This window comes from Mesocricetus auratus, unplaced genomic scaffold (genome assembly GCF_017639785.1).
Source record: "Mesocricetus auratus isolate SY011 unplaced genomic scaffold, BCM_Maur_2.0 Super-Scaffold_2245, whole genome shotgun sequence".
Taxonomy (NCBI): Eukaryota; Metazoa; Chordata; class Mammalia; order Rodentia; family Cricetidae; genus Mesocricetus; species Mesocricetus auratus.
The window spans coordinates 17668290-17679133 of NW_024429180.1; the positions used below are offsets into that span (position 1 = coordinate 17668290).

The window sequence follows — 10844 nt, forward strand, 5'->3', positions numbered from 1 at the left end:
ATTAATATAGATGTGGGGGTGGGGGGAATTTGAAGAGACTGAGCACATAAGAACAGGTAAGACCATGGAAACACAGACGGATACCCTAGGTAAAATATCGGAAAGAAGCTGCTAGAAATGAAAGCCTACAACCAGAAATTAATTTTTGGTGGGCTTAGTAGTTGATGACTTGTTAATAGAAACATCTAAAACTAAAAGAGAAAATGAGGCTAAAAAATATTGGGAAAATCCCCTCCGAAGCATCCAAGAACGGCATCACAATGAAAATACAAAAAAGATGAAGAAAAAGCACAAGAGACAAAGGAAGCATTTCTTTCTTGGAGTCATCGTTCATGTGAATGCCTCACCTGAAAAGCCATACTTTGTCAGAGTTGAATGTTTAAAACCTACTGTGGTGAGGTCCAATTCAAGCATGGCTCCTCTTTACAAAGGAAAAGCAACTTAGCCCACCTCTGAAAGCTGATATCACATCGACTGCCATTGGCTGCAGTGGGCTCCGTTTGTGGGGTGTCTTGAAGGGAAATGGCACCTCTCTGACCCTCCTAGGACTGTCCGCGATCTTGAATGGCATCCAAAGGAGAGAGAGGCCTACGGATGTTTAGAAAACAATTTACAAGGGTCACTTCTCTTCTTCTAACATGTATCAGGGTAGAACTCAGGTACGTAGCCAGGCTTGGCAACAAACTCTGTTGTGTGCTGAGCTATCTTTCCAGCTTTATAGTTTGTCTTTTATGAACCAAATATTTCAGTTAACAGCTAACTATCTGTTAAGAAAATTCCAAATTGTTTCCTCTGTTTTTTTCCTGTGTTCATAATCCTATGTGATTTTTGTAAACTAGTAACTGCAATGAAGAAATCAAATTTTTTAAAGAAATATTCATTTATTATCTTGTAGAAGTTGGAGTTGCTTGTAGTGGAAAGAACAGTGGTATATACTAAATTTACTTTTCATCTGAGTCATATTTAATGAAAGACTATGCACACTAACCACACTTGCTGGGTTATTCCCACCAGGCAGAAGACTGCAAGGAATGCTTGAATTTTCTGAATTTAGTTATTAGTACCTGATGTGACATGTAAAAGGATTAGCAAAGAAACAAGTGATCCCTGCTATTCAAAAGAACTCCATAAGAACACAGTACTAGATACAGCACTTCAATGTATCTTTCAAAAGGAGCCTGCATCACCGTCCTGCTGTGCCCTACGACTGTTACAACACAGCACGTCTACATTCAAGAACACAGCTAGGCTACATGTGTGTTTTATTTTCTGACAGATGCTGTTGTCATCCCTGCAGTCATGTCTTATTTTTAATTCTTTGCATTTTTTATTTTGCATGTGTGTGTGTGTGTTTTCATATGTATGCACATAGACATGTGTGTATCTTTGGAGGCCACAGGGAAGCCTGGGTGTCACTGCTCAGGCACTTTTGACCTTTGCTTTCTGAGACTCTCAGTGGCCTAGAACTCTGCAGGCAGGGTAGAGTGGTTTGCTAATGAGTTCCAGGAAATCACTTGGCTCTGCCTCCCTAGCACTGGGATTATTAGCGCCAGCCACTCTGCTTAGCTTCTATTTGTCTGTCTGTCTGTCTGTCTGTCTATCCATCTGTTTTTACATCTCAACTGTAGTCCCCCCATCTTTCTGCCACATATACTCCTTCATTTCTATTCAGAAAAGAGCAGGCCTCCAATGGCGTCTATCCAGGTTCCGGTGATCAAATATATTTACCTAGCATCACAGCCCATGCCCCATTTCATACACGTCAGGAGCATGAAACACCTTGAGAGAACTCACGAAAGGAAAGCTATAGTCATGTTTTTCAGACCTCTGGAGCTTGGATTATTGATGTTATACATGTCATTGCAACTTAATTTCACCTCCGTTTTAACCATGACAGCTAGGTTACATATATTTGTGTTTTTAAATAGATTTTTTTACTTGTCCTTTAAATATTTTTACTCAAATATTATTTTTAATAGCGTATTTTAAATGCTCACAGACAGCCAGTGCCTTCATTGAGTGGCCTCAAATATTCGAGCATTTGTCTGGTTGGAAATGGAAGCGTTTTAGACCTTCTCCTATGTTGTTTTCTACCTAGTTTTAAGGAACATAACTTTAGCAAAACTCTTACATTGGTGTGAAACCACAGTAGGATTATGAAGCTGCCTAGAGGGGCAGGTTCCCAGTGCTCCAGACTGAAAGGTCAATAAATAAATCCTGCTGAAATAAATCAGAAATATGGTGCCAGGTAATTTAGGCTTCCTCGTTCAACCCCTTAAATAACCAGAGAAACAGCAAGTGCCTTGAGTGGAGACGGATTTGCTTAAGCCCTTAACGTATGCTCCTCTCCAAGAGCGCCATGCTCAGCAATAGGCTCTCCCATGAAGCTGGCAGCCTCAGCAGAGATTCTTAAACCAAGTAAGTGCATCTTGCAAAGGAGGTGCCTCAGTTCCTCTGTGACAAGGCAGCTTCAGGAAGCAAGGCTTGTCTTGGCTCACAGTTTGAGTACAGGGCACAGTGGCTGGGAGTCATGGACTCAGGAAAGGAGGAACAGCTGGTGCACGGCATCTTTCAATAGGAAGCAAGCAGAAAGAGATGAATGCTGGGACCAGCCCCAAGTCTCCTTTTGATTGCGTATTGACCCTTGGCAATGAATGAGGGCAGCCCACATCTGGGGTGGGTTTTCTTATCTCAGTCTCTGCAGAAACACCCTCTCACACACACAAACACTGAGGTCTACCTCCCAGGTGTTTCTAAATCAGGAGAAGCTAATAGTCAAGATTAAACGTGTGGTCAGACATCTTTTGGACTGCCAGTTCCCAAATAATGACACAGAGACTTCTTATTAAGTATGAAAGTTTGGCCTTAGCTTAGGCTTGTTCCCAAGTAGCTCTTAAAACTATAATTAACCCACTTATATTAATCTGTGTTCTGCCAAATAACTCGTGACCTCTCCCCTGTACCGTATTCCAACTTCTGTGTCTCCACGATGGATTTCCCCATCTCTCGTATTCTCCCTGTCCCAGTTCTTCTCTGGCCCCAGAACTTCCACCTATCCTTTCCTGTCTAGCTATTGACGGTTCAGCTCTTCATTAAACAAATCAGAAAGTGCCTTTGGCAGACACGTTTTCACACAGTGTGATGACCAAATATCCTACAACATAAACATCCCTTAAGGTCTTAGTAGTGATTACCTAATAGAATTATTAATGTCAAGAAGTTGTATTATGTGGGAAATGACACAGGACAAACTTTTTGCATAAAGAGACATAAAATTTGTGAACTGCTAAGTAGGATTAATGTAAACAGAAGGACTAAACAGATAGAAAGACACTTTTCTCTTGTGTCCTAGGCACTGCTCTGCTCCACAAATACTGTCACTTTCCATTAGTTTTAGTGGATATTCGGTGAATTTCAAAATGTATTCACCTACATTTGACATGCCAGATATAGTATTGTATACTTTGTCTTCCAAAGGTTTGGGAACCTTTCATACTGTAAGTGCAGAATTTCACATTGTTAAGTGGTCCACATAGTACTACATTGTGTCATTGGACAATAATTCACACATAAGTTCCCATTGATGAGCATTGTAGCTGTTCGTTTTCTTTGACGTTAAAATCAACACCCCAGTTAGTCTTTACTATATGATTAAAAGATATTCACACGTATTCCAGAAGACCTACAAATAAATCCCCTGCTAGGTATAACTTTCACTTAATGAAAGCTTTTATCAGTTCGAAATGAGGAGAGGCTGATTTCTATGGGTACTAATCCTGCCTTGGGAAAGTCACTATTTTTGTTGAGATATTCCCATTTTCTAAAGCACAAATAGAAATAAGAAGTCAGAATGATTCATTAAAACAGACTTATGGCTTCATGCATATGAAAGTTCTAAAATAACATGGAATTTAAATCTACCCACTTAGATGTTACGCAGTGGACAGGGTAGGCACTGAAGCCTTGTTAGTGGGCGGATCGTGGATTGGTTAGCATGGATGAAAGCTTGAGTTTCGTGCACAACACAGGGTTCTGCAGCTTGGAAAGTCCAGATCAAGACACCAGCAGCTTCACCATCTCGAAGGGTCCCGTCTGCTTCCAGGATGGTACCCTGAGTGCAGCGTGACTGGAGGAGAGCCACTTACCCTACCCGCTCACATTGTAGGAGACAGAAAAGGGGAGAAATGGCCTCTGTCGAACCCTTTCATAAGGACACCAAATCTGACCCCTGAGGGCGAAGTCCACGAGGCTGAGCATCTCTCGAAGGTCATGCCCTGTGGGGCTAATCTCTTCATTGCCCAGGCGTGTAGGAAGGGATGTTCAGAGCACAACATGGGTGGTCACTGAGGGCACAGCTTCCTTCTGAGGTGACAAAAATGTTTAAAGGCTGGCTGTGGACATGGTGGCACACACAATAGTTACCATGTCAAAACCAATGCACTGCACACTGCAAATGCATAACCCTGTATTTGAGAATTATATTTTCTTATGCACTGCACACTGCAAATGCATAATCTTGTATTTTGAGAATTATATTTTCTTATAGCTCTTTAAAAAGAAAAGCCAACCACCTCCAGAAAAGAAAGTTTGCACTTGTTACGTAATGCTGCCTCTTTCATGCCTATTTAAAGAATTTCTGGTTTCTGGGATAATTAGCAGTTTTGTAATAAGACAAGGGGCAGTTTTACCAAGAAGGAAATAATCACAGTGGTCTTATTAACCTCCTGTATAATCAAGCACCATTGAACATTCAGCACTACTGGCAGAGGCATCTCCTGCCAGCGCAGCCTGAAGTCTTTATGAGGAACCGGTTACCCTGATTTCAGAATTGTCAAGAGCGAGAAAGGCCCAGCTGTTCTCAACGGACAGAGAATTAGACTGAAAAGAGATGGGGCCAAGAAATATCTGTATTGTTGCGAATAGCTTCTTCCTTTCCGGGCTCCTTAGTCCAGGGGCATCAGAGATGAAATTTGTAAGCCCTTATTTCTCCTTATTTATCTATAGCTACATTTTTGTTGGCTTGCACGTAGGGAGAAATCGCACTCTGACTGTGCACTGGGCTTATAAAACACAGTAAGGCAGTTTAAAAAATGGATGAACTTGTCACTAGGAGAATAAGACAAATACTCCTTTTGGTCCAGTATTTTTAAAACTCCCAGATTTGCATATATTTCAGGCAATGAGCTAAGTGCTATGCGTCAAGGAGCCGGTGAAGTGGTGCATTATGTCAAGACCCTCACCATTAAGACTTGGGTTCGATCTCTAGAACCCATATGGTAGACAGAACCCTCATGTCCTCTGACCCTCAGCATGTACACTGTGGCAAGCATTCTCATCCTCTCCATGGGTCTCTATCTCTCTGTCTCTCTTTGTTTCTCTCATATGCACGCACATAGTACCCAAAATAAACAAATAAATGTAAAAAAGAGATTAAGCAAAACATTTCACGTCAATACTGGATCAACTGTGTTAATTCAGACCCTATGAAGTACATACATTTTTTAAACAAAATAATACATGAAATACACACGGATTCAAGCAGCCAGGAACCAGGGAGATACCCCAAGACCAACAGTTGTAGGAGGAAGTCTGATGCCGCCATTAAACATGGCAACGCACAGCTTCTTGCCATGCAGCACAGCCATTTTCTTCCCCTCCTTTTCACTCATGGCAGCAAATACATCCGAGCGAAGCCAGGAGATTCGCCACATTGTCAGGTGTTGTTGAAGGTCAGAATGGAGTGTTAGCTTTCAGATTTGGCGGCTTCTCCCTGGGCTTCCCCACTTTGCTCTGTGGAGCTTCTCTGCCCATCGTCTTCACCTTCTGTCTTGTTAATATCAAGACCTGCTAATTTCAAGGCTAATTCATTGCTGTTGCCACTTGCAGAGGAAACCAGGATATCATGTATTACATTTCTTCTACCTGTTCTTCCTGAAGCAATAAAATCTGCATATGTAGTTTCCACATCAGTCATTGCTAACAAATATCCACATAGCAGGGACTGATTTGAAACCTTCTTGTCCTTAATTCATTGACCTTTATTCCTTAAAGATAATCTTCAGATTTCTACCAGAAATTGCTTCTTGGGCACATCAGGCCTTGATATTCAAGGAGCTTCGGGATGAAGAAGCGCATCCGGGCTGCCCCTGGCTGCAGTCCCGCCGCCCGTTTATTAGTAGGTAATGTGTTGGAAGCTTCAGAATTTCATAAGAAACACCATGTTAACAGCAAAGGTTTAAAGAAGGATTTTTCTATCACCTGGCAACAAGCCAAAGAAATAGTAAGAAATTGTCCCAGTTGCTCATTGTACAATCAAACTCCATTACCAGCAGGTTGTAATCCTAAAGGTGTTCACAGAAATGAACTTTTGCAAATGGATGTATTTCACTTCCCAGAATTTGGCAGTTTGAAATATGTACACCATACTATAGACACGTACTCAGGCTTCCAATGGGCTACTGCCCTCAGCTCTGAAAAAGCTGATTCTGTTATTACACACCTCTTAGAGGTGATGGCTGTTATGGGTATACCTAAAACAATAAAAACTGACAATGGTCCAGCATATGTCTCCAGTAAATTGGAACAATTCTTCAAATATTATAATATAAAACATGTAACTGGTATACCTTACAATCCCACAGGACAAGCAATAATTGAAAGATCTAACCGAACCTTAAAAGAGATGCTTCATAAACAGCCAGGGAAAACAAAGACACCTAAACACAGGTTACACAATGCTTTACTAACGTTGAATTTTCTTAATGCTGATGAAAAAGGACAAACTGCAGCAGAAAGACACTGGACTACAGAGAAGACTTCTGAACTGAACCAACCAGTGTATTTTAAGGATGTTATGACCTCAGTCTGGAAACCAGGATATGTGTTACATTGGGGAAGGGGTTATGCTTTTGTTTCCACAGGAGAAGAAAAGGTTTGGGTTCCATCAAAATTAATTAAAATTCGATCAGAACAGAAAACATCTCAGGAGGAGGAAGATAACAGCCCACCTACAAATTCATAGTCCACCATGGGTAAAGTGACCTCCTAAAAGGAAAGAGAAGTGTTTTGTTTTTGTCTTCACAGGTAAACTCAACAAAGAATACTGGACTTATGGATTCCTGAAGAAGAATGAATAGCTACCCTGAGGACCATCAAACAAACAGTAACTCACTGTGTGGTAGCAAAGTCTAAATCTCTCTATATTGTTTTTTCATAGTACCCTTTTATCTTTATTTCTTCACATACCTCAGTTCCCATTCACTTAACTGAAGCTGGCTTTGGAGTTGGATTGGCTCTCCTACTCTAAACTCAAGCATATTATTTAAATACAATTCAGAATTTCTGTATTATATCAAAGAGCCATTGATATAAGACAGAAGAAATAAAATGAGGGACTGTTATCTATGGATTTCTTTTTCTGAACAGTCTAATTTCCTCCAGGTTTTCCATCTTCCCTATTGTCACCTCTTCTGTATGCATACATATGAAAGTTAAAATATTTCTTTGTTAACAGTAATGTTTGAGTTTTCCAGAGAACAAGGGATTTCCTGACAGCAATCTTCAACTGCTTCCGAAAGAGAATGAGGATCCACTTCCTTGACTTCATCTGATTCGACTGGAGGCATCTGAACTGTCCCACATCATTAACTCCACCTGACAAGCACTATCCTGAAAATGGCTTGAAACTACATCACTCTACACAACTCCGGACCAAGAAACTGAAACAGCACATCTTCTACAATCTGGCCAGAGCTTCAAGATAAGAGCTTCAATCAACACTAGAACCCCAGTCAGGAACTTCAATCAAGCATCTCCGGCCATACTGAGACTGTCTGATCTACTGAGATTTTGTTATACTAACATTTTCTTTTCACAGGTCCCCATGAGATTATCATCGTCCCATCTCAGCAGGAAGTAGTTTTGAGAATTCCACACCCCCTCTCCCTACTATTGATATTATAAGATAGTTTACACCTGTTAGTGTTAGTTTTCAATTATTTTAGAGTTGGGATTGGAAGGAGGTGTTCATATTTGGGTGTTTCTTTCAGATAAGTTTAGGTTTAGATAGAAGTTTGATACATTTTGTTCATGGACACAAGTTAGTTGTCCTTTTTTAGACTAAAAGGGGAATTGTAGGAGGAAGTCTGATGCCGCCATTAAACATGTGACTTATTAGAGGCGCATACAGATGAGGTAATAAAAGGGCGGTTTACCACACCACTAACCACACCCACTTTAGGCAGGACTAAAGACGTATACGGCTGGACGTAAAGACATATACGTACGTAGGCAGAAGTAGGTCACTAGCCAGGCCCACTTTTGGGCATGGCTAGGGGCGTTACGTGGGGAAGGCATAAAAGACAGCACACAGGAAGTCTCAGTCTCTTTTCCTGAAGTTCGGCTTCAGGTCCGGCAGCTAGCTGAGAACTGCTTGGCTCCTCTGGGTTTGGTATCTTGTGAGTAATTTTCTACATTAAATACTTAGCTTTACTGTCAGTAATTGTGTGTCGCGTATCGTTACAGCGTCCGTTGAAGCCTACAAACAGTGTGATGTGTACAATTTTAGAAAAACTTTGAATATGGAGGGTTTAGGTTTAAAAGTAAAAAAATGGGGAAAAAATGAAGTGCTGATGACATGAACCTTTGCAAATGAAACACAGAATTTGGAACTTAGAGCTCAGAGTCTAGGGAGTTGGATCGACAATGAAACAGTAAATTATAAAAATCCACTGAAAAGCAGAAAGAACTACCAATTTAAAATTTCCTTTTCCCTAAGGTGTGTGCTTCCACAAATCACCGAGTGAGAAGAAAGTCTCCAAGATCCTGTAACCACGGTCAGCTTGCATACAGTCGCAAGATACAAAGATGTGCACGTTATGTGGTCCAGGAAGCCCTAAGATGAGAAATGAATGTGCAGCCAAATTTAACAGTACCTGGCCAAGAAAGATCTTCGAAAAAACCCTGTTCTCTACATAGGCCTCCGTCATTACCAGGTGTAGATGCTGGAAAGCATAGGCTTACTCCACAATAACCAACAAAAGCCCAACCAAATCAATGTGGGGATAAACACCAAAAGATGAGCTAGACCTCACTGCTTAGGACATTAGATATCTAAGTTATCAGTGGGAGAAAGAGAAGGAAGAGAGAGACCACCAAACAGTTAATGTCTGTCTGTTGTGGGAAGGAAAAGACTCACTAACACTCAAATGGATTGAGGATAACATTTTAAATATGTAAAATTGCTCTAACAGACGTATAGAGAATTCTGTTGGGGGAAGTCCTGTTATTTGTCAATAAAGTACTGTTGAGCCTATAGGAATCTAGATAGGTGGGGCTAGGAGTCCAGGAGGATTCTGGGAAGGAGAAACACAAGAGAGTTCGAGATGTAACGCCATTGGGGTAGGAAGCCCGGAAACCTCTCCGGTAAGAGACATACTTAGATTAACAATTATGGGGTAATTACTTAAGGCAGAGGTAGCCAGTAAGAAACAAGCAAGGCCAACAGCTTCATAATTCATATAGCCTCCTGTGTGTTTATTTGGGGACTACAAAGTGGCAGAGCCCAGGCAACTGGCGGGAGATAAACCAAAGCGGCTAGCAAAGAAAAAGCTTCATTTAACAGAATTCTAGACCTGAAAAAAATAATCTAGAACACTGTGTTGGTTTGTAATTGGCCCCCATAATGTGGCACTATTAGGAGGTATGGCTTTGGGCTTTGTTGGAATAGGAATGGCCGTGTTGGAGGAAGTGTGTGACTGTGAGGCTGGTTTTTAGGTTTTCTATGCTGAGGATACTACAGAGGGTCTCAGCTGACTTCCTGTGTCCTGCAAGACATAGGATTCTCCACTCCAGCACCACATCTGCCTGCAGGCTGCCATATTCCCTATTGTGATGATAATGGACTGGACTTCTGAAACTGTAAGCTGACACTCTCAGTTGAATGTTTTATTTACAAGTGTTGCCATGGTCATGTTGCCTCCTTACAGCAATAAAAATCTTAAGACAAACATATAGATTGTTTCTGAAAAATTGGACATGTGCCAAGCTATAAAACAAATGACAATAATCCTCTAAAAACATATGCCATGCAAACGTTTCTCATTTGGGTGTGGTGGTACATGCACTCAGAAGTCCGGAGTAGTAGATCTGTGTGGGCCAGCCTGATAAACATAGCAATATTCAGGCCAGGAAGGGCTACATAGTAAAATCCTGTCACAAAGGCAAAATCTGTTCTCTAATAATACATAAGTTCAAGAAAAGAAAACAGTAAAAATTTTGAAATAGTTTTGTGAAATGCTGAAACTGATACACATCAGATAGTTTAGCTATTATAAACATTAAGATGCTAAAATCATTACTTTTTCTTGTTTGATTTGGTGGTGTATGTGTGGGGAAGTGGGCATTTCTTTGAGACAGAATCTTATGTACCATAGATTGGCTTCAGACTTGTTACGTACCCATAGCTGGTCATAAACTCCTCATCTTCCTGCCTCAACCTTTTGAGTGCTGAGTGTGTCACAAAGCCAGAGGAATGTCCTCATGGGTGTCCCTCTGGGGTTCTGTGCGGGTTTCTGTAAGCTCTACATATACAATTTGGGATTTCTAGGATAAAGGCCATCTTCCTGCTCAATGTTAAAGACAATAATGAATTTCAATTTCCCAAAATGGTTGGACCAATTTATACCCGCTGGCAGTTCCAAATGTAGTATTATTTATAGTTATTATTCTCAAATAATTACAAAGTATGACATGAAATATAAAGAATGCACTAAAATAAAGAATAAAACCAAGCTGTTTTCTAATGGAATAATTAGAGAAGTCTTACTAAGGAGAAAGCATTGATT

General features: G+C 40.8%; 1 protein-coding gene across 1 annotated transcript; it reads right to left on the reverse strand.

The window, feature by feature from the left end:
* Positions 1–5583: 5583 nt before the first annotated feature.
* On the reverse strand, positions 5584–6141 carry LOC121137529 (cAMP-dependent protein kinase inhibitor alpha-like). The gene has a single exon (XM_040739966.1). It carries the CDS (start codon positions 5972–5974, stop codon positions 5744–5746), a length of 231 nt encoding a protein of 76 aa, XP_040595900.1. The 5' UTR covers positions 5975–6141; the 3' UTR covers positions 5584–5743.
* Between the last annotated feature and the right edge of the window lie 4703 nt (positions 6142–10844).